The sequence below is a fragment of the Leucopleurus acutus genome (genome assembly GCF_964270905.1).
Source record: "Leucopleurus acutus genome assembly, chromosome: 9".
In the NCBI taxonomy this organism is placed as follows: domain Eukaryota; kingdom Metazoa; phylum Chordata; class Mammalia; order Artiodactyla; family Delphinidae; genus Leucopleurus; species Leucopleurus acutus.
In genome coordinates, this window is record NC_139144.1 from 36274711 (window position 1) to 36299712 (window position 25002).

The 25002-nt window shown below is 35.8% G+C and overlaps 1 protein-coding gene across 1 annotated transcript in view; it reads right to left on the bottom strand.

Moving 5' to 3' along the window:
- Positions 1-417: 417 nt before the first annotated feature.
- The window catches only part of ITGB8 (integrin subunit beta 8), a gene marked incomplete at both ends in the record, with an annotated part of 90314 nt that continues 65729 nt past the window's right edge, over positions 418-25002 (bottom strand). The window contains 8 exons of the mRNA XM_082846035.1: positions 418-540; positions 637-800; positions 3802-3908; positions 5168-5393; positions 7834-8239; positions 10897-11031; positions 14770-14859; positions 24055-24150. Coding sequence (XP_082702161.1) covers positions 418-540; positions 637-800; positions 3802-3908; positions 5168-5393; positions 7834-8239; positions 10897-11031; positions 14770-14859; positions 24055-24150 — 1347 coding nt within the window. The remainder of the gene's footprint in view (positions 541-636; positions 801-3801; positions 3909-5167; positions 5394-7833; positions 8240-10896; positions 11032-14769; positions 14860-24054; positions 24151-25002) is intronic.

The following is a 25002-nucleotide window of genomic DNA, read 5'->3' on the forward strand; positions in this document are numbered from 1 at the left end:
GCATGTTTGGTGCAGGGATTACTGTACCCTTGTAGTGACACAATGCCAAAACTATTTCACAGCATTGTCTCTCTGGGAAGTGTAGAAATGGCGGGTATCTGTAAAGTGTAATCAGTGCTCTTCAGATGATCTACATTCTATGCTGATCTAAATAAGTTATATATTACAGTAAAGTGCTACAATGATACTAGTATCAAACAGTAGTAAGACACATTTTTCTCTGAAGAATTCAGCAGCAGTGTGAGTCACATGATGATGAGGATGCTTGTCAGTCTTCATTCGAGTGGACAACCAGCAACTGGCATGATCTAGAAAATTTATCTCCTCCTGTGACTTATAAAATTATTATTTTATAATAATAATTTTTAGGAGCCATCATTAAAAATCCAGTTTCCCATAAAGTACTTTTTTATCTTTTTAGAAGTTGCACCTGAAAGTTTCATGAGTGTTTAATTTGCTAATGTCCATTTTTATTTCTTCAGGTTTCTCACGTCGGTAGGTTACTGCTCTTGTGCAAACACCTTGCAGAATCAACTTGTCCTTGATGGAGAAGAAATATTATCATTAATTAAGTGCCTAAATATTGAAAGTAGACAAAAACATACTGAAAGTATTTCTGTTTTAGAATTCACCGACCTTTTTTGAGGCTGACACCCTGTAATCTGCCGAGGACTTAACTTTATTACTATTCCATTGTAGTATCACCTGTCTGATAATAAGGACTTTAAGCAACCCAATCAAGAATGTAACTATGAAGATGATGAAAAATATCCTCAAGTAGCTTGGGCTAGAGAAACATTCTGTAAAGAAGCAAACGAATAAATGGTTTAAAAAACTGGAATGAGTAAATCAAAGGGTTCTAACAATAATGTTAGAAGTAAATAATGTTCATCATCTCAGTAGGATCAGAGATATTTGCAAATCTACATTTTCAAAATAGAGGACTGCCATTGTTGATTCAAGAAGTAAACTAATTATTATTACACATTTATTATTCAAATCTTTTCAACAGAAAACTCTCTTTTGGAGAATAGCCACAATTAAGGTATTCAATAAGATTATTTCTTTGCAGCTTGATTCTTTATTTGTACTAACTGGAATATGTCCAAATCCCTTAACCAAATATAATTTTATCCATGACAGAGAGAGGGACAGTATTTTGGTGTGGTGTGGATCACTAAGTGGAAAATAGGATTTAAAAAATTATTTAACAGCTCCGTGCATTAACGTATGTTTTTCTTGTTATGCTTACTCCTCATTTGTTACACATCAGTAATGGAAAATAAAGTAAACATCTGCAGAAGCTAAAATCAGTACTACTTTAATAGATGAATAAATATTTCCTTTGAAACTGCAGTGTAAGTTTTCATTATTATTACACATAGCTTCTCCAGGAAATGGGAGTGTATAATTTGGGACAATACCCAAATCTCTTTCCTCAATTGTTATTAATTTATTTTTTACTCGTCTGTTAACCACATCTATCCTATTTTGCTTCTAAAAATTCTGCTTTTTGTTTTTTCAAGAACAGATAATTACTAGCTGGAAAAGGAAATGCTACATTAAGAGGAGGGGCATTCTAGGTCTCTGTTTTAGCCCTAGACCTTTGGCAAACTCTAGTTGGAAATTCTGCAGGCTCTGTGGCTGCCAGAGGTATTACCCTAATCTGAGAGGAACATGGTTGCATAATACACAAGTACTCCACAGAACTCACCAGCTGCCCCACACTCACAAAATTACCTCCTGGCCTAAAGAAGCATGTGTTTTCCGTGCATCCTCCAGACTTTGGGGACTTCACCTAACTGTCTGAAGGTCTCCTTGAGAATGCCTTTTGGGAGGGGACCTGCCAAGGCTTAGAAGAACAGTCAGTCATGAGTGATTTGTGTCTGAAATCCCAGGGATGACCAAGCATTGCTCTTGAATACGCCAAGAATTCAGTAACAAGGGCAGGGGCTCTTCTCTAAGTGGGAAGACTTAGAGCCCAGTTTTCTCTTGGTCATAGTGATAAGGTTCCTTGAAAGAAATGCTAAAAGGAGGCTGGAGGACTACTAACTGGAATAGAAGCACCAGATGCAAGTGCAAGTCTCCCTTTGTTATAGTCTCACATGCAGAGAGAATCCGAGATGCTCTGTTCAAAAGTGGTACCCTTGGTGGTGCCCAGGTTTGTGACATGCATGCCTTTCATTTCCCTTGGCTGACTTAGAATACTTAATCAGCTAAGGTGGCACGTGGCTTGATCTCACTTAATGGCTTCTTGCCTAGTAGGAGCTTAGCCAGAAAGACCAAAAGAACACCCTTTAAATGTGATCAAGTGGATAGATAATAGAGGTGGCTAACAAATGCCCTTTCCCTCTCCTTGCACAATAGTTGTGAAGGGGAGGGTAGCCCCCTAGCTACTAATACATTTTACAAATATTTCTAATGGACATTTTTGGGACTCAAATCTGCATGCATTTTTAAATTTCAAAATTTGGGGAACCAAAAATTTAGCCCTGGCCATGCCTCTTTTCTTAGTTTAGGTCAAGCAAGGGCTTTTCCTAAGGAGCTTTAAGGGAATAGTTTTTGTAACCACACTTAGGTCAGAATAGGTTTGTTTCCTTAACATAATAAATTACATGTTGACAATAAGAGCTTTATTTATTAGAAAAGGCACTTGGCTTTGGGGGTGATTGCTGCAGCCCCAGCTGGCAGCACATGGGCTCTTTTCAAAGCCAAATTTATTATGGGCTAAGATTAGTGTGGATGTGAGGCGAGAGGGAAACAAAACTCTGGAGAAAGTTTATTCTCCTGTGCAATCTCTTTAAGACCTGGAATTATTCTTACAGGTTAGAGGAAAGACTAGAAATAGTAGTAGCAGTAGGAACATTTTAATGAATACATAATTTCAAGCTTCATTTCTAATTCTTATATAGTTTAACACCTTAAACCTGAACAAAATGGGGGTGCTGGCTTTTGAGTTCTAATGAACTTTTGTCCAAAATGATCTTTGAACGCAGCTTTCACATGTTTCTTCCATTCATATATCATCTTTTAACTGAAAAAGTTTTTTCATGTTCAGTGGCTCATTTAATGCACACAACTCTTTGAGGTTGGTATTATTATCTCCATTTTACAGATGAGGAAACTGAGGCTCAGTAAAATTTTGTAAGAGGGCTGATATTTCTTAGCCACTAGTGTCAGGAGACATGCCTTAAGCTAAGGTCTTCAGACTAAAATTTCCATACCCTTTCCATTGTGTCACCTTTATATTCATTCACCCCTAAATTATATTTATATCAGAATGAAAATTATCAGGGAGGAATGGCCCTTTTGAAATTATGTACTTTGCAAAATTAAATCATTGCTACTTAGAATTTTTTGGCATCACCTGAAACATGAAAATAAATGTTCGTTTGACATGAGGAAGGTTATAACTGGAAACAAGTTTGGATTGTGAAGGGTAATGATGGCTCCATAGACCTTGTCTCTAAGGGTGAAATGGACTCTACCTAGGAAACTCCTATTCTTGGCTCACTGAGGTCTCTCTAGAAAATCTGTTTGGTATACTTCCATGGAGGTGCACAGCATGCGAATTTAGCTGGGTAGTTGAGATGGTAGTTTAATTGTTAGGTGGGAGATCTAGCAATTCAGCCCATACCATGGTAAATATCCTCAGCTGGTTTTATAGAGCACTATTTCTTGGAGGTTGAAAACATTGAAGCAGTTAGTTCTTTCTTTAGGATGGTTGATTATGAGCCTTTTTGGGGAATATGATTCTCTACAGATACTCTTCAGTACTTTGATTATTAACCTTTTGTTTACCTGATGTTTGGTCCACATAATGCTGTTCCTTGAGAGTACATGAGGTTTTACACCGATCAAGTATAGCTTGAGACAGATTGTGAGCGTGAAGGCATTGCACACAATTCCTGTAAGGGGAAACAGAAGTGACAACATTTAATTTTTTAAAAGGTTGTAGCCTATAGTATTTTCTGTAAAAAATAAAATAGGGTACTGCTTTAGGACAGCAGAATTGTAAAACTGGGAAAGAAAACTATGACATTTATTTGTAATCTTGGCTGAATTTAATACCATGGCAAAGTTACATTCTAACCACTTAAAATATTTTAATGTATAAAATTAACATAATGATTTTTCTGTACTGAGAAGAAAATCTCTAGGAAATGAATAAGATACTCTCACTGCAAAATCAAAAACAAAACCAGCTAGCACAGATGTTTTAGAAGATGAATATTATGATACTACTAGAAAAATTTAGCAATGAACATACAGTTCAAATTTTGGTTGGGTTCATTAGAAATACCTCCATCACTCCATCGTTATCTTCCTAGTGTGTTACATAACCTACAGTGCATAATTTAAAAAATTTTACTTGAGAATGTCTTTTTAAAAATTGAATAAAACAAATTGTAAGGCACAGTGATATTCTGAGTAGTGGTCTTTGAGCAGGACTCAAATTGTTATTGGAAAATTAATTATTGGCACAAAACAACAATGCCACCATTATTTAACATCACCTTTCCCTTATCCATCACTTCTTTCTAGAGTGCTTCATAGCCACCACTTTTTATCTTTAAAAGAATAAAAATAAAACAATAATAACAGCTAACATTTATTCTATGATTACTATGCACCAAGTACAAAGGTTTAGGTATATTTTGCATGAACATCTAATTTAATTATCTCACAGAATTATACCACAGTATTATTATTATCCTCACTTTTAATATCACAAAACTGAGGCACAAAGAATTTAAAAAATCTTGCCCTAGATTAAACAGCTAATTAATAGTAAGTTGGGAAGCAGGCAGCCCCTAAATCATCACATCGTACATCTTAAACTTACACGAGGTTATATGTCAATTATATCTCAAAAAAGCTGGGGAAAAAAAAATGAACCTTTATGAACACTGAATATTATTCTTTAAAAAAAAAAAACTATTTCAAAAAAGGCAGTGAATACCTAGATAAATTTTCATGCATGGCCAAAATTGGAATCTAAGTCTTCTAATTCCTAAATTCCTCATTCACTTCTTTTTTAGCGTGATGATAACAATTTATCTGGAGAAGATCCTGCTTTTAGGTTAAGGTAGGCAAAATAGAAAAGGTCGAACATGACTATAATGAAGGACTGCTTTATGTATATTTGGAATCAGGAAACACATACCAGTTTTCATTGCAGGCTGTGTGACATGTGGGACAATGTTCACAGAAGCGGCCGATGCTCCTGGGATCGGTGCACTCACACCTGCCACATACACATGTGCCTCTTCCACTACACACTTGGCCTTTTGGACTGACACAGTGCTGGGCAGATGCTGTTGGGCACTGGCACCGATCCCCTTCCCAGCCCCTGAAGCACTGGCATTTGCCTGCCTCACACTCTCCATGCCCTGCAACAAAGACACTCCAAGACCTAAGTTATTGAGGTCACTGACTTTGTGAAGCATTTCCAAACATGAATTCCCCTTCCATTTCCATGGAAATACACTGACAGTCAAGTGAATAGAAACAGCATCACTTTCTATTTGTCTGACATAAACAATACCAGGACTTAGGAGTGTCTATTTTCAAAGCTGTTCTGTTGTAGATAATCTCCCCATGGTAATCTATTGTGCTGACAATTGTGAATTCTGCCCTGCTGCAGTGGCTGCCCAACTACTTGAAGGTCGCTGTACATTCAGTTTTAAATTAAAAAGACAAATATAAAGAAGCTACAGAGGCTGATGTAATGTCTGATTTGAAATTTGAAAAATGGGTATTTTATGAATAGCTTCCATAATTTTTCTCTTAGTCACTCATTATTGCTCAGGGCCTGGGATAACTTTGAAGGTCTATTTGGCAAACCCTTTTAAGTGCTTCAGTTCTGCTAGTGCCTTGTTTAAAGATAAGATCTCTGGGGAAGTTGAAGTAATCCTTTCACATCTTCAGCACATTATTTAGCAGGTTTGTGGGACATGTCTCAAAGTATGCTGTGAGGTGTTACTAGGTGTTAAATGAGAGAAGGCAAGAAAGAAAGCAAGGTGGTATGTGTGTGCATGTTGTAGTTGAAGAAGAACACTGATTATACTCAGTTAAGTGGATTTTAGCCTGCAGGAAGTATGCAAGATTTAATATGCTAATGTGAACTAGAAATCTTCAAGAGAGGGTAAATTTTCAGGGCTGTAAAATGTTTTTCAAGTTTATCTGGCCAAAGACTTTCCCTTCCTTCCTTCTTTCCTTCCTTTCTTCTCTTTTTCTCCCTCCCTCCTTCTCTTCCTCCTTTCCTTCCTTCCCTCAATTCCTGGCTTCCTCCCTCCTTCCTTCCTTTTATGACGTGTGGAGCACGTCACAGGGTAACTGTTCCTTAGCATCTACTGTTGGATCAGCTCAATTTGTTAAATGTAAAACTAATGATATCCAGGCCAAACAAATGCCTGCCAGACCCGGTTCCCTGTATATGGGCTGCATGCCTAATCCTAGCCAGCAAATCTGTGATCATGTGTTCTTATTCTCAAAGGACGCTAGTGAAGAAAATGCTTGTCAGCCTACAGTTTGCATTTATAACTTATATACAAATAATTCAAAGCAGATTCTCAACTGCCTGTAGGTCAGTAGTATCATAGTCATATAGAAGGACCAGTACATTGATTTTTAATTCTACTATTAACAGAGACTGGGATTCTCAGTGTATTTCAAAGTTCATTGAGAGCTTGACAGCTGTGGGAAATGATGATCTCAGAATTCTTCTTCTGCCCTGTCCCAAACAGGATTAACACTAAAATATTAGATGACAATTGCAGTTTGTTCTAAAGTCATCTATAATCCATTCTACCTAGATACCAGGTACAGCTGAATAAATGTTTAGAATATAAAATATTATGTGTATAAGATAGAATATAAAGGAAATTTGCCATCACATATTTATGTGATATAGGGCACATTTTTAATTTACACAAGAATAAAAATTTATTTTGTATAGGTTTGTTACTTTCCATATGCTTATTACAATGAAATATTTCATTTCATCAATAATTTAATTAATATTTGCTTACCAAAATGCAAACTTTAAAAAGGTGCTTTAACAATAAGTGGATTTAGCACACTGTCACAGAAAACTTAATTCATTTAAAAATAATATTTTGTATTAATTTTCAAATGTTGCATATATTTTCTAGAATCTAACCTCTAGGTGGCAGTAAACTGAATTAGCCAAAAAGTACTTTTGATATTTTCATTTTAAATTATCTCATTTTTAAATCTGGTCTTTGTGTGGCCTCTGGGCCTAATCTAGATTTCTTATGAAACCAGCATTTTCTTGAAGAATTCTGTCTTTTGACAGTTTTGTTGCTGGCGTTGTTCCAAAAATAAACTAGAGAAATTTAAATTACTACAGATTTACAATGCCATCTATGATAATGCATTAAGAATTTTACAATGAATGAAAAGTATATTTTTATAGCTAACTATCCTCTGAGCAAGATGGAGGGAGTAACCACGTATGAGAATGAATCAGATCCTTCTAGAAGAATACCCAGATTATAGAAAATCTGTCAGACATTATCAGTAATTTCCTTTTCTGGTATATGTCTTTACAAGATCAAGGCATACTTGAAAATAACAATTAACTTTTGGTTTTAATTTTTAAATATTTCCTGTATAAAATAATTTAAACTATAAATATCAGAATCATGTACTGTAAATCTGTAGCTATGTCCTAATTTCACAGACTTTGAATATTAAATTCATAGTCAAAGTTGGTAATTATAAAGATGTGATTTAAAGATACTTTAACATATATGCTAGTTTAATATATAACTATATAAATAACTGCATGTACATACTTATACTCACCAGCACACAGATTTCCATGGTGATATGGACAAGAAAAGTCATCTTTTTCACAGTATTTTCCATACACTTTTCCAAGCTTAATTTTGTGACATAAACATTTCCCACAAATACAAACTCCTCTACCGCTGCAAGCAGGTTGATCCTTGTGTGACTTGCAACTTTCAGAAGGAAATTGATCTTCATCAAAATGACATTTATTCTCATCACACTGGAAGCACTTGGCATCTAGAAAAGTTTCTTCTACACACTTTCTTTTAGGTCCTCTGCTGTCATCACACCGACAGCTGCAGTTTCTATGTATATGAATTTTAGTGGTTTCATTGAAACCAATAGGTTTGATTATTGCATAGCTCTTTCCTTCCATGACATCACATTTTTCCATTGTAACTGTTACATTGAAAAGAACCTAAATATTTGGGTGGGGAGGAAGAAAATATATTTATATGTCTTGATAATTTTTATTACCAGTATTATATCTGTTAAGAATATTTAAGTCAATAATATACCATCTTATAGAAATTAATATTTGTAAATTACACATGCACTCTCATATGTAGACATAACATTCCTTTTTAATTTCATTTATTTCCTAATTAATGAACTGGAGAGTTAAAGGATGCAATGACTGAGACTTGCCTGTATTACAGCATTAAATGGACATGGGTTCAAGCCTATTTGAAATGTGTACTCTACTTCCAATCATTAATTTATATCCTCAGCTGACTTCTTAGTAAACTTGAGAGAGAATAGACCATTTTCTGGATTCAGTCCTTAACATGTGGAGTTACTGAATATATTTGGCACTAAAGATAGATCAAATAAAGTAAAGTCAAGAGCTTCTGCTCTACTGGTTTAAAACCCTGAGATGAACAATTGTTCAAATGAACAATTTTTATTTTGTTTCTGTTTTCCAGGGGCCCAAGTAAGTTTTAGAGTTAAATTTTAGTTTATACATGGTGTTATGAAGAAAATATGGGGCTTTCCCTGATGTTACTCAAGGGAAAAAGATTTAGGATTCTCACTTTTAGATCTTAAGATCTCAATAAAAGGTCATACATTTGTCTCACTGGAAGATGTTAGTCCACAACTAAGGATCTGGCCTGGCAGGAATTGGTTTCCCCCATGCAAACTACAGAATGTCTTTCTTCTGCCAAATTTTTCCTTTTTCTCTATTTTGCCTTCCTGTACAACACGATTGGCTTAGTGTGTCTATTTATATTTGTTAACTCACCTTATGATCTTCAGGTACTTTGGCAAATAAGAAGGTTACATGTTTTTTTCCATGTTAGACTGAGATAAGTTACAATTTAAAAATACTTTGTGCTAGGCTTTTTGGTTGGGATGGAGTTAGATTAGATAGATAGATAGATAGATGATAATAGATATGGATGAATATATATAGATGGATATATATATGAATATATAGAGATTCACGCTCTCTCTCTATATATATATGTATGTGTATATAGATATAGATAGATAGATATCCATCCCAACCAAAAAGCCTAGCACAAATATACACACTGATATGAAAGGTCTAAATTTAGGTTTATACGTTTTATATATATATCCATTCGGAATTAGAGTTAGTCTCATAATATTAAAATCAATACAGTTGGTGTCAGACTTGAAATGTTTTTTCTCTTTAAAAATATAAGGATTAACAGACTGTAGGATAATGTGGTCAACTGCCAATATTAATAGAGCAAAACTTGGGGTTTATATAATTAAGTGGTCAAATGACTCTTCCTTAGTCAAACTGTTTATACTACTTGGTTGAAAGTGAGGGGAAAAAAGGGATGTAGACAAAGAAAAAGAAAAAAAATGTAAGGAGTAAGGAAAACCATTCTGCCAAAATCGATTTTGAAAGAAAGAGCTACTTCTAAAAAGGTAACCTTTTCTCAGAAACTAACTTAGCACTATCTTTTGCTAGCACAAAGTTTCTCTATATTCAGTGGAAATTAAATATGTATTTTGTAAACTGGCATAAAATATCTTTTGAACAAAATTCAAGGAGTGATTATGGAGGAGCCTACAGAATTTGAATTTGAAATAATTAATTTCAAATATACAGCTTGTTGGAACAACTATACTACCTGCAGATTCTAAACTTCCCAAGAGAGAAAATTATATTCTAACCAAAGAGAAGGAAGATTCTCCTTTATTCAACCTTAGAATACTAGGATTTTTAATCTATTTCAATAACTTTTTCTTTTTGTCTATAGCATGATATTAAAATAATAACATCATAGAACCTTGGAGATGGATGGAGGTAGGATTGGAAATCTTCTAGTTCTAGCTGTTCATTTAAAAATGAGGCAACTGATGCCTCAAGAGGTAAATGACTCACTGAAAATCACTTCATTCTACAAGAGTTTCTTGTAAAAGCATATTTCTGTATATTTACTTTCTATTGTGCCAATCCTGGGAGAATCCGTGTCTTCCCCAGTCCTATTTCCTGATGCTGCTATAATCCGGATCTCCCTTTTCCATATCTCATTCCTTTTTAGTTAAATGATGACACCTTTTTTTTGTTGTTGTTGTTGTTCTTAACAAATTTCCCTACCTCGTAGGTCATTGTATTGAGCTAATACAAGTGTACTGGGACAATCAGAAAGTGAAAGATTTTGTAATTCTTAATCTTTATCAACAGCATTCTTCTCTGTCGTTTTTATTTTCAACTTTCACATTTACTCTGAGAATTTTCAGATTTGAAACGAAAAGGTATTATCATCATCCTAAGTATAGGCACTTCTTGTTTGAGGAGATATGATTTCCTAACATTCACTGTCTGTGTCATCTAAGTTTAAAGTTATTATTATTAAATAATTATTTAATATGATATATATTTATTTATTTTAGCTAGAGAGTTTGAGAAAACAGTCAATGGAGTTACAACAAGTAGGAACTTAGGGATTAGATAATAAAAGTTACTTTGAAGTGTAAATGAGATTCTTGAGGTCGGTAGTAAAAAAAGTTTTTCTGAATGGTTTGATTTTTCTGTAAGAAAGCATGCCAAACAACTTAGTTTACTTTAAATGGGAAAAACGCACACGCACATACTTCGTCATTGCTTGTCACATTTCCGCATCCGTCTGTGCCTGGCTTTCTGCTCCCATCTGGACAGATGGCAGTAATGTTAAAATAGATGCCTTTTATCTGGTTTTCCACCTGAACTTTCACTTCTGAAATGAGTTTCTGCAGAGATGACATTTTTTAGTTGTATACTATAGCAGTTTCTAATGTAAGCAACAAAACAGAGTCAAGTTTATCATGTCATTCTAGATTTAATTTTTAACTAAATCAAAGAGTTTGTCTCTGTAAAAGGTCGATTAAAAACAGTGTTTCCACATAATGACCCAGTTACATTTGAAATACATAAAAAATACTGAAGGATTATCTGCATTTAAATGGCTCTATTTTTCCACATATTTCCATGACGGCATTTTGATCACTTCAGAGATATTTCTCACTCAGCTTGTTAGGAAAATAATCATTTTAATCCAATAACATTTATATTTTTTGGTAAAATTTAAATAAAGCATTGAGAATACATATATCATCACAGAGGCTAAATCTTGACAGCTTAAAATCTGGAACATGCTTCTGACATTTACAGCTGTTAAAGAAGCATTTCCGTTTCAAACATTTTAGACTATCATGAAAGCTAAACTGCCTTACTGATACAGAATTGAAAGGTAAATTTTTGGGAGGGCATTTCTGTACTGTAGGTATAAGAAATACCTGCCAGTTATGGCTCTATAAATTCTCCAAGAATGGCCTAGGATTTTTGCCAAATCCCTGGTGCTTGCTTATGTCAATCAAATTTGTTCCAATCCTTAATACTGAAATAGGGCCCCTTACTGGGCAGAAAATCATTTGCTCATTTATTCACTAATTTATATAATCATTCAAAAACCATGTATGTATTGCCTATTATGTATCAAGCACATCCTAATTTCATCCAATCTCTGGGTTCCAAAAGTTCTAGCTACATTAAATATATTCTGTAGATCTGTGTGAATTTCATCTCATAAAACTAAGAGTCTATCACATGCAAAAATCCTTAACTTATTTTTGTAAACAAAAGGAAAGGGAAAAGATGAAGTATGTACCTAAGGAAAGAGTGAGTAGCAGGGTGTGAAGGAAAAAGAAATCCCCATGGTTTCTAATTCTTTACTTGAGTAATTTTTCTTCTTCAACTGTATAGTCAATAAAGAGATGTGTGCTTACTGATTAATAATTGATCATGGAATTATGGTAGTAAATCTTTAGAGTAAGATACTTCCTCAAATTTTATTTGAATAAAGGTAAGACTATATTAGTCACATTTTTTATCTACTAGAGAATTCATACATTGTAATCACTTAATTAAACAATTTCAGTAAAAAATAGAAACTTCTAATGGTATACAAATGGTATTGATATGGTTGGTTTGACAAATCAGAAGGAAGTTCCTAATACCATGACTGTTCTTTTTGCCCTTTTGAAATTCTGCTTCCCTTAAAACCTTAATCTAGTTTAACCAATGTTTTTCAAACAGGGTATGAAGACAAATATCTAAAATTTTGCCCAGTTTTGAGATTAAGAAATTAAGTTTCAGGGCTTCCCTGGTGGCGCAGTGGTTGAGAGTCCCTCTGCCGATGCAGGGGACACGGGTTAGTGCCCCAGTCTGGGAAGATCCCACATGCCGCGGAACGGCTGGGCGCGTGAGCCATGGGCGCTGAGCCTGCGCGTCCGGAGCCTGTGCTCCGCAATGGGAGAGGCCACAATAGTGAGACGCCCGCGTACCGCAAAAAAAAGAAATTAAGTTTCAGACACAGTCTTAAGCTTGTCTTTTAATATCTAACAGGAACAGAGGCAGAATTTATTTTTTCTAATGTATAATTATTTTTTATTCAACATAATTTTTTTATGTCTTAATTTCAGCTAAATTACTATTAAGTTATTATAGTCATGATTTTTATATAGTTTTAATTCTAATGGCAATGCAGATGTAAAGGATAAAAAACAAAATGCAATCACATTCACCTGTACTAAATTTGTATATAATTTTATAAAAATCTTAAAAAGGAAATGCAAAGTATTAAAAGTTAGAATAAAATATTTTTATTATTTTTTTCTTCAATGAACTGTGAACAGTTTCTGTTGAGCTGTGAAGACAAAATGAAATTTCAGAAGAATTTGAAAGTATAGACATGTATAAAATAATAACAGAATCCCAACTTAAGGAGATTGTTTCGCCAGAGTTTTTGTTGGTTTTATTAAAATTGTTATTCAGATTGTTTAAGGTTAATCAGAACTGCAATTAGATAATGCATCACATACCTATCCTAGCAAATAAAGAACATGAAAAAAAACCCTGCTGTTTCCCTTTCCATGGGTGCAGTTTGAGATACAGGAAAGTTTGTCGACTTATATTTTTTCTTTGGGGTAATAAATGGGTTCATACTATGAAAACTAGGGTGACTTCTAACACTGTAAGCTCCTTTCTTATTTTGATTATACTTGGGAACAAACTTCGGATGGGAACGAATTGTACACAGGTTTGGTTTTCCTTGATAAGAAGCTCCACCAGTCCTAATGTTTTTTGTTTTTGTTTTTGTTTCGTAACAGTGAAGAAGAAATATAATTAAAGATGCTTTTCTTATTTCATCCAACATAGTCTTCAGATATAGAAAAATTCCTTGGCAAAAAACACAAAAACAAAAAAATCTCGCAAGGTTTATTTTCCTTTTAAAAAAAGAAAGTTTAAACAAGTCCTTCATTTTCTATCCCGTGTCTACTTCCTGCCTTTCTCTTTTGTAATTGAGTTGAAGGCAGATGTTCCATGAAGAAAATGAGAAGAGAAGCCTGCGATTTCTCACAATGCTTGGGCTACTTTAACACTGTTCAACTCTACTGTGTCAGGAAGGGAAAAAGAGAATTTTGGGAAGTGAGAGTTTATCAGTGGTGCATAAATTCAGGGTAGAATAAGGCATATCTTTAGACACTATGTAAAAAAGAAAAAAACAACAACAGAAAAACAGATTGTGTAACACAGGAGGAAGCACGTGGAAGCTAGAATTAAGGAAGACCTAGGTTCTGGTGCTGCTGCTTCTGCTTGTTAGCTGTTTGGCCTTTGATTGATTTGCTTAGCTTCTTTGAAGTTCTACAAATACACAGTGGGAGTACTAATACTTGCCTTATAGGTTGGTTGTGTGGATTAAATGAGGTCATGTATGGAAAATAACTGGTTCTTAGTGGTATTAAAATGACAGCTACTATTATTACAACTTCTTAAAAGAGATTATTCTATCCAGAAATGACTTAGATTGAGAGAGCAGATGTTTCTTAAATCTTTGCATTTGGTACCCACTCTACACGAACTGGGGACAGCATACAACTGTCATCTCAATAAAGTAGTGTATCTCTTAGGGTGATTCTTTTAATTAAACTAGTTTAGTAAAACTGCTAAAGTAAACGATCGAACAACCAAGATATTGATCTAGGAGACCCCAACAAAGTTCTCTTAGTAATCTCTGTATCTCATATAGTTCATTTTCCCTGGAAAGTTGCTGTTTATAACACTGTGGATTGATTACTTTATCTTTATGGCACTGGAAATTGTGAAATTTCTTGGTAATAAAGTATGTTCTATAGCTGTGATTTGGTGACTCACTGAACATTTGATGAGGAAGGAAATTTAGATAGTCTGTAACTCAACCTGAGTTTAGTAAACTGTGTCATTGAGACATAGTGAAGCACAGAAAACTGAAATGACTTTCCCAAGTTCTATAGCTAGTTAGTGGTAGAGCCAGGGCTAAGCTCAGTTTCCTAATTCCTAATCTGTTTTTTCCACCACTCCTCTCAAGGTGATAGGGCATTAGTTTGTACCTTGCCATGGAAATTGGGGTTAAAATTTTATTTGAAAAAATGTGTACAGTATATACGTACCTTATAGGCTTCTACAACCAGATTATTGAGGTTTGCAGCCTTTGATTCTATTTCACCAGCAATGGTGCCAGGCAAGAGGGGTAGAAGATCCTAGAAAACATACCAATAACCTGCACTTAATGACAATAGTATACAGTGGTTTAGCAATCAACAAATATTTAAAAATCTGTAGTTATCAGTGGAAGGTGAGTCATTACATGAATCAAAAAATATGAGACACAAGAAAAATATAAGCAACTAAGCAGAGCAGCCAAAACATATGTTTCTGAAATAGTATGTATTTGTATGTGCATGAGTGTGTGTGCATTCACAAGTTACATGCTGACCTAAAACTCAAAGCACAGACCGGCATTTCCCAAACTATCTCCCATAGAACATGGTCCCAAGAGATTTTAAAATGAAAAGGGTTCTGAGGGCAAATAAGTTTGATAAGTTCTGCATATGGTTTATTCCACATAGAGACTCAAAATGTACACCACTGCGATTCAGAAATAATTTAGCATTATTAAATGCAGTATTCCCTAACATTTACTTAATTACAAAACTCTTTTCTCATGTAACATATACAACTATTTTGCAGAACTACTTTTCCATGGAATGGTCTTTAGGACATATTTGCCCAGACAGGAGAAAAAAATCAAAGTCACAAATGGAAGCTTCATGGAGCGGGTGTTCCTGATGGATGGTACATAATAATTATGGAATCAACTCTAGGTATTCCTAGTGAGAAATGAGAATTAGCAAAGGCTTAAAGGTTTACTCAAGTTGTAGATGAAGTAAGAATAGAGAAGAAACTAGTCTGACTAGAGTGAATGGTGCATATTTATATGGAATCAGATTATGAAAAGTCTTGAAATACATTTATATACTCATTTTACCATTCACAAGTATCATTAAGTTCCTGCTGTATGCCAGCTACTACTTGGTTACTAACAATTTGGTATCTCAGGTAATAGGGAAAATGTATCAGTTAAATATTTTAAAAATTCATTTATACAACCTTGATTAACTAACCACCATATACCACTTTGGGAATGCTAAATTGCTACGCCACATAGTTTCCATCCTTAAGGATCTCACAGGAATATAAATGACAGTTTCAAAAAACAACGTACACCTGAAGCAATGCACAGACCCTAATGAGAGGGATACTGAGCAAGCATTTGAGAGCTGGGGAAAGTTGTCAGGGACTGTTTCCTGGAGGAGGTGATTCATGAGCTGTGTCTTAAAGGACGAGTAAGAGTCACGTAATGATGGAGAAGGGCTTCCAGGCATGGGAGTTAGGTAGCAAGAACAAAGTCACAAAGGAAAGAAAGAGCCTGGTGAGTGTGTGTACACAGGAGGATTAGAAGCACGACTGGAGGGACAAGTTTAACACAGACAATATTAAAGACTTGATCCTCTAGATCAGAGGGAACCACTGGAACATTTTACTCTGGGGAGTACTGTGCTCACACCTGTGATTCAAATAGCTCATCCTGCAGCCGAGTGGAAGATAGATTTGGGAGATGAGTTAGGAGGCTGTTACAATCCAAACAAAGATAATTAATAAAAATATCTCTGAGCAGCCAAATTAGGTGACTGAAACGGCATACACAGGACTCTTAGCAGAGCCTGTCAGGCTTTTAGAACCTGCTGACTCTTACTTGGCACACAATTCAATTAATAATAAACCTGGTTTTATGGTTTAACAGTCAGTGGAAATTTTCTTAAAGGAGTAGGGAGAAACTGCTAGAGCTAATATCACCATCAAGAAGTAATAGCAGAGAAAAAGGAGGTAAAAGCAATAAAGAGCTGCACAGTAAGTTGAAATTCAATTTGAAATTTAAGCTTAGGGGTTAAGAACACAGGATTTAGGCTGTTAGGAAAGTTTGGGGAAGTATATAACTTCCCTAAATGCATTTCCTTCATCTTTAAAATGGGCATACTAGTAATATTGCCCTCATTGTTATGAGTTTTAAGAGTATTAAATGAGTTAATGTTAATAAACTCAGTGCCTGACAATAGTAAGTGCTCAATAAGTGGAAGCAGTTACTATTGTTAATAAAGTGATTTGGGCATTTAATTTGGGTCAGAGCCCTACTTCTGTGGATATTAATGGTTGTTTGCTTAAAAAGGGGGTTCCATGGTATATAAGTTTGGGAAAACAGGGATTTATATTTTCACTATAAATTTCTAAGAGAAGAAATGGTATAATTTAAGTAGCACTTTCAGATGATAAACGTGGTAGTCAGGTATTAGGGAAATTGTTGAAGGGAACACCAGCTTTGTGGCAAGTTAAAATGGATTCAAGTATTTGTTGAAGCCAAAAGAAAATGTAGTTTCTCTGAAGTATTAAAAAATAAGTAAAGGACATTAGGAGTAGAAGGAAGAAGCAAAGACAACAAAGGAGATGAAGAAGACCCAGTGAACAGATATGTGTAATGAAAATTAGGGTATCACAATATTGTAGAAATGAAAAAAAGAGAGTTTTCTGGAAAAAAGAACCTTAAAGACTGTGAAAAGAAAGCTATAGCAGGATCACAGAAGTTACAGGTTTGGGGGTGACAGGGGGAATCCCATTGGGTGCTGCCAGAGTGACATAGGTGCCAAACGTCTTTTGGGCTTGTAGGACTCACCTGGCCCAAAAGATACTGGACAAAATCAACATTATTCTTATGTAGGAAGGCTTTGACTGGGTTAGCCACTTCCATGGCTCCTCTTGTTCCTTTACTAGATGACCTAGACCAAACCTAGGTACGTTGGTGCTATTTTAAAATATGCTGCTATTCCCCAACCTAATCTATTATAAAGATATGCCCATGGGCTAGAAAAAGCAGAACTCTGGACATGAGTGGTATACTTGGAGTGTGAACTACTTTTCACCTGATAAAAGTCTCCTCCATTATTGTCACAGTCAGTACAACACCAAGTATCAGTGCCCACACTTGGTTCTAGGTGTTACAAACATAGAATTTATACTTATTTATACTTAACTGCTAACTTAAGACCCTGTGTAGTATACATTACTTTTTTTAAAATTTCAACATCTTTATTGGAGTATAATTGCTCTACAATGGTGTGTTACCTTCTGCTGTATAACAAAGTGAACCAGCCATATGTATACATATATCCCCATATCCTCTCCCTCTTGGATCTCCCTCCCAGCCTCCTTATCCCACCCCTCTATAAGTGGTCACAAAGCACCGAGCTGATCTCCCTGTGCTATGCAGCTGCTTCCCACCAGCCATCCATTCAACATTTGGTAGTCTATAAACGTCCATGTCACTTTCTTATCTCATCCCAGCCCAGCACTCCCTCTCCCTGTGTCCTCAAGTCCAGTTTCCACATCTGTGTCTTTATTCCTGTCCTGCCCCTAGGTTCTTCAGACCCATTTTTTAAAATTAGATTCCATACATATGTGTTAGCATACGGTATTCGTTTTTCTCTTTCTGACTTACTTCACTCTGTATGACAGACTCTAGGTCCATCCACCTCACTACAAGTAACAAAACTTCGTTTCTTTTTATGGCAGAGTAATATTCCATTGTATATATGTGCCACATCTTCTTTATCCATTCATCCGTTGATGGACACTTAGGTTGCTTCCATGTCCTGGCTATTGTAAATAGAGCTGCAATGAACATTGTGGTACATGACTCTTTTTGAATTATGGTTTTCTCAGGGTATATGCACAGTAGTGGGATTGCTGGGTCGTATGGTAGTTCTATTTTTAGTTTTTTAAGGAACCTCCATACTGTTCTCCATAGTGACTGTATCAATTTACATTCCCACCAACAGTGCAAGAGGGTTCTGTTTTCTCCACACCCTTTCCAGCATTTATTGTTTGTAGACTTTTTGATAATGGCCATTCTGACCGGTGTGAGGTGATACCTCATTGTAGTTTTGACTTGTATTCCTCTAATGATTAGTAATGTTGAGCATCCTTTCATGTGTTTGTTGGCAATCTGTATATCTTCTTTGGAGAAATGTCTATTTAGGCTTTCGGCCCATTTTTGGATTGGCTTGTTTTGTTCTTTTGATATTGAGCTGCATGAGCTGCTTGTATATTTTGGAGATTAATTCTTTGTCACTTGCTTCGTTTGCAAATATTTTTTCACATTCTGAGGGTTGTCTTTTCGTCTTCTTTCTGGTTTCCTTTGCTGTGCAAAAGCTTTTAAGTTTCATTAGGTCCCATTTGTTTATTTTTGTTTTTATTTCCTTTTCTCTAGGAGGTGGGTCAAAAAGGATCTTGCTGTGATTTATGTCATAGAGTCTTCTGTCTATGTTTTCCTCTAAGAGTTTGATAGTGTCTGGCCTTACATTTAGGTCTTTAATCCATTTTGAGTTTATTATTGTGTATGGTGTTAGGCAGTGTTCTAATTTCATTCTTTTACATGTAGCTGTCCAGTTTTCCCAGCACCACTTATTGAAGAGGCTGTCTTTTCTGCACTATATATTCTTGTCTCCTTTATCAAAGATAAGGTGACCATATGTGCGTGGGTTTATTTCTGGGCTTTCTATTCTGTTCCATTGATCTATATTTCTCTTTTTGTGGCAGTACCACACTGTCTTGATTACTGTAGCTTTGTAGGATAGTCTGAAGTAAGGGAGCCTGATTCCTCAAGCTCCGTTTTTCTTTCTCAAGATTGCTTTGGCTATTCTGCTATTCAAGGTCTTTTGTTTTTCCATACAAATTGTGAAATTTTTGTTCTAGTTCTGTGAAAAATGCCATTGGTAGTTTGATAGGGATTGCATTGAATCTGTAGATTGCTTTGCGTAGTATAGTCATTTTCACAATGTTGATTCTTTGAATCCAAGAACATGGTATATCTCTCCATATATCTCTCTTTGTATCATCTTTAATTACTTTCATCAGTGTCTTATAGTTTTCTGCATACAGGTCTTTTGTCTCCTTAGGTAGGTTTAACCCTAAGCATTTTATCTTTTTGTTGCAACGGTAAATGGGAGTATTTCCTTAAATTCTCTTTCGATATTCCATCATTAGTGGATAAGAATGCAAGATATTTCTGTGCATTAAATTTTGTATCCTGCTACTTTACCAAATTCATTGTTTAGCTCTAGTGGTTTTCTGGTAGCATCTTTAGGATTCTCTATGTATAGTATCATGTCATCTGTAAACAGTGACAGTTTTACTTCTTCTTTTCCAATTTGGATTCCTTTTATTTCTTTTTCTTCTCTGCTTGTTGTGGCTAAAACTTCCAAAACTGTGTTGAATAATAGTGGTGAGAGTGGACAACCTTGTCTTCTTCCTGATCTTAGAGGAAATAGTTTCAGTTTTTCACCATTGAGAACGATGTTGGCTGCGGGTTTGTCGTATATGGCCTTTATTATGTTGAGGTTAGTTCCCTCTATGCCTACTATCTGGAGGGTTTTTATCATAAATCGATGTTGAATTTTGTCAAAAGATTTTTCTGCATCTATTGAGATGATCATATGGTTTTTCTCCTTCAATTTCTTAATATGGTTTATCACAGTGATTGATTTGCATATTGAAGAATCCTTGCATTCCTGGGAAAACCCTACTTGATCAGGGTGTATGATCCTTTTAAAGTGCTGTTGGATTCTCTTTGCTAATATTTTGTTAAGGATTTTTGCATCTATGATCATCAGTGATATTCGCCTGTACTTTTCTTTTTTTTGTGACATCTTCATATGGTTTGGTTATCAGGGTGATGGTGACCTTGTAGAATGAGTTTGGGAGTGTTCCTCCCTCTGCTATATTTTGGAAGAGTTTGAGAAGGATAGATGTTAGCTCTTCTCTAAATGTTTGATACAATTCACCTGTGAAGAAATCTGGTCCTGGGCTTTTGTTGTGGAAGATTTTTAGTCACAGTTTCAATTTCAGTGCTTGTGATTGGTCTGTTTATATTTTCTATTTCTTCCTGGTTCAGTCTGAGAAGGTTGTGCTTTTCTAAGAATTTGTCCATTTCTTCCAGGTGGTCCATTTTATTGGCATAGAGTTGCTTGTAGTAATCTCTCATGATCCTTTGCATTTGTGCAGTGCCAGTTGTTACGTCTCCTTTTTCATTTCTAATTCTATTTATTTGAGTCTTCTCCCTTATTTTTCTTGATGAGTCTGGCTAATGGTTTATCAATTTTGTTTATCTTCTCAAAGAACCAGCTTTCATTTCCATTGTTCTTTGCTATCATTTCCTTCATGTCTTTTTCATTTATTTCTGATCTGATCTTTATGATTTCTTTCCTTCTGCTTCCTTTGGGTTTTTTTTTTTGCTGTTTTTCTTCTTTCTCTAATTGCTTTAGGTGGAAGGTTAGTTGTTTATTTGAAATGTTTCTTGTTTCTTGATGTAGGATTGTATTGCTATAAATTTCCATCTTAGAACTGATTTTGCTGCATCCCAAAGGTTTTGGCTCATCGTGTTTTCATTGTCCTTTGTTTCTAGGTATTTTTTGATTTCCTCTTTGATTTCCTCAGTGATCTCTTGGTTATTTAGTAGTGTATTGTTTAGCCTCCATGTGTTTGTATTTTTTACAGATTTTTTCCTTTATTTTATGTCTAGTCTCATAGCACTGTGGTTTCCAAAGCTACTTGATAGAATTTCAAATTTCTTAAATTTGCCAAGGCTTGATTTGTGACCCAAGATATGATCTATCCTGGAGAATGTTCCATGAGCACTTGAGAAGAAAGTGTATCCTGTTGTTTTTGGATGGAGTGTCCTATAAATATCAATTAAGTCCAACTTGTTTAATGTATCATTTAAAGCTTGTGTTTCCTTATTTATTTTCATTTTGGATGATCTGTCCATTGGTGAAAGTGGGGTGTTAAAATCCTCTACTATGAATGTGTTACTGTCGATTTCCCCTTTCATGGCTGTTAGCATTTGCCTTATGTTTTGAGGTGCTCCTATGTTGGGTGCATAAATATTTACAATTATTATATCTTCTTCTTGGATTGATCTCTTGGTCATTATGTACTGTCCTTCTTTGCTTCTTGTAGTAGTCTTTATTTTAAAGTCTATTTTGTGTGATATGAGAATTGCTACTCCAGCTTTCTTTTGATTTCCATTTGCATGGAATATCTTTTTCCATCCCCTCACTTTCAGTCTGTATGTGTCCCTAGGTCTGAAGTAGGTCTCTTGTAGACAGCCTATATATGGGTCTTGTTTTTGTATCCATTGAACCAGTCTGTGTCTATTGGTTGGAGCATTTAACCCATTTACGTTTAAGGTAATTATCGATATGTATGTTTCTATTTTTTAATTGTTTTGGGTTTGTTATTGTATGTCTTTTCCTTCTCTTGTGTTTCCTGCCTAGAGAAGTTCCTTTAGCGTTTGTTGTAAAGCTGGTTTGGTGGTTTCTCTTAGCTTTTGCTTGTCTGTAAAGGTTTTAATTTCTCTGTTGAATCTGAATGAGATCCTAGCTGGTTAGAGTAATCTTGTTTATAGTTTTTTCTCTTTCATCACGTTAAATATGTCCTGCCAGTCCCTTTTGGCTTGCAGAGTTTCTGCTGAAAGATCAGCTGTTAACCTTATGGGGATTCCCTTGTATGTTATTTGTTGTTTTTCCCTTGCTGCTTTTAATATTTTTTCCTTGTATTTAATTTTTGATAGCTTGATTAATATGTGTCTTGGCGTGTTTTTCCTTGGATTTATCCTGTATGGGACTCTGTGCTTCCTGGGCTTGACTGACTGTTCCCTTTCCCATATTAGGGAAGTTTTCAACTATAATTTCTTCAGATATTTTCTCCTTCCCTTTCTTTTTCTCTTCTTCTTATGGGGCCCCTATAATTTGAATGTTGATGCATTTAATCTTGTCCCAGAGGTCTCTGAGTCTGTCCTGAATTCCTTTCATTCTTTTTTCTTTACTCTGCTCTGTGGTAGTTATTTCCACTATTTTATCTTCCAGGTCAATTATCTGTTCTGCTGCCTCAGTTTTTCTGCTATTGATTCCTTCTAGAGAATTTTTAATTTCATTTATTGTGTTGTTCATCCTTGTTTGTTTGCTCTTTAGTTCTTCTAAGTCCTTGTTAAACATTTCTTGTATTTTCTTCATTGTATTTCCAAGATCTTGGATCATCTTTACTATCATTACTCTGAATTCTTTTTCAGGTAGACTGCCTATTTCCTCTTCATTTGTTTGGTCTGGTGGGTTTTTACGTTGCTCCTGCATATGCTGTGTGTTTCTCTGTCTTATTTTGCTTAACTTACTGTGTTTTGGGCCTCTTTTTCGCAGGCTACAGGTTCGTAGTTCCTGTTGTTTTTGGTGTCTGCCCCCAGTGGGTAAGGTCGGTTCAGTGGGTTGTGTAGGCTTCCTGGTGGATGGGACTAGCGCCTGTGTTCTGGTGGATGAGGCTGGATCTTGTCTTTCTGGCAGGACCGCATCCGGTTGTGTGTTTTGGGGTTTGTGTGAACTTGTTATGATGGTAGGCAGCCTCTCTGTTGATGGGTAGGTTTGTGTTCCTGCCTTGCTAATTGTTTGGCATGAGGTGTCCAGCAGTGGACCTTGCTTGTCGTTGAGTGGAGCTGGGTTTTAGCTTTGAGATGGGGATCTCTGGGAGAGCTCTCGCCGATTGATATTTCATGGGGCTGGGAGGTCTCTGGTAGACCAATGTCCTGAATTCAGCTCTCCCATCTCAGAGGCTCAGGCCTTACAGCCAGCTGGAGCCCCAAGACCCTGGCAGCCACACGGCTGGAGAAGATAGGCTATGAGTTGGGTGTCAGCCACTGCCCTGTTGTAGCTCTGTCTCAGCTGTCTCCAAAGGTCACCCAGATACATTGGGTTATTCCACCAGCAGAACTTGCACATGCCAGTCTGGGATTTATAGATGTCCTCCTGATACTCTTAATTGAAATACCTTGCATTCATGGTGGTGCGAGATACGCTAATAGTGTTGGTTCTCTTCAGTTCAGAGTCTGTAACAGTCAGCCTTCATGTGACCAAGTCAGGAGTAGCTGGCCAATGGTCCCAGAGTGATAACATGTCAGATTCCAAGAAGGCTATCTGCAGCACCTGAGCAGTAGTCCCAAGCAGCCACTCCTCTCAGCTGCAGTACTCTGACCGGGGAACTCAGTGGGACCCTCACACGAGGATTTCTGCTGGCCCTGGAGCCTGAGTTGCCCACCCAGGCAAGGAGTTGAGGAGAGCATCTCCTGCCCCATCTCACCAGAGGAATGGACACCTGGGCTATGTTAGTTAATACAGTATTAAATTTAGATTGTACAAAGTATAATAACTCCAGAATCCTTACCTGGGGTTCTAAAAAGTATTCTAATTTTAACTATAGATGCAAACATTTTAATTTTTATATTTTGGGAGTTAACATACCTTATACCAGTGAAACTGTTTTCCTTGAACTGCAAATATGACATTAATGTTGTTGTCTATTAACTTTTCTGAAAGTTGGCCTAACGAGGGATGTTCCTGTAACAGAAAATGAAATAAAGAAGGAAGTGAAATTTAGTAGCTCAATTCCACACACTTCCAAACATCTGTTATGAGGAAAACTGTATGATTAACATAAAAATGTATTGTGTTGGGAAGGATTATCATTTTACTAGAGGCATTTAAATTCTTTTAAAAAATAAGGTCAGGGCTTCCCTGGTGGCGCAGTGGTTGAGAGTCCGCCTGCCGATGCAGGGGACACGGGTTCATGCCCCAGTCCGTGAAGATCCCACATGCTGCGGAGCGGCTGGGCCTGTGAGCCATGGCCGTTGAGCCAGCGCGTTCGGAGCCTGTTCTCCGCAATGGGAGAGGCCACAACGGTGAGAGGCCCACATACCACAAAAAAAAAAATAAATAAATAAGGTCAACGTTAACATTATTAAGGATATTTTAAAGACAAAGGCTCCATAAAAACCTTAGAAATTCAGAAAAAATGAAGAGGATTGCATTCAACATAGTACAAAGAGTGTTTAGCACTTCTTTAGATTAACATTGGATTCCAAGTAATATAATTGACAGATTATTTAATATTCAGAAACAGAGACCTATTAGTGACAATCACATTCTGAGGTGAAATTCAGTAACAAGTTTTAAAATGCAAATATATGCATGTATATATATACATATTTACATACATATAAAAATTTGATATATAACATGGTATAGAACAAAGTTTGTTTAAAAGAAGGAAACCCTGTATTCAAATCTCGGATTGTCAGTTTATGATAAAAATTGTATTTCAGGTCTATCCTCTATAACATGTGAATGGTATCTGCCTTCCATGATTGCTGGCAAAAGTAGAAAGATAACAATAGTATGTGAATTATTTAG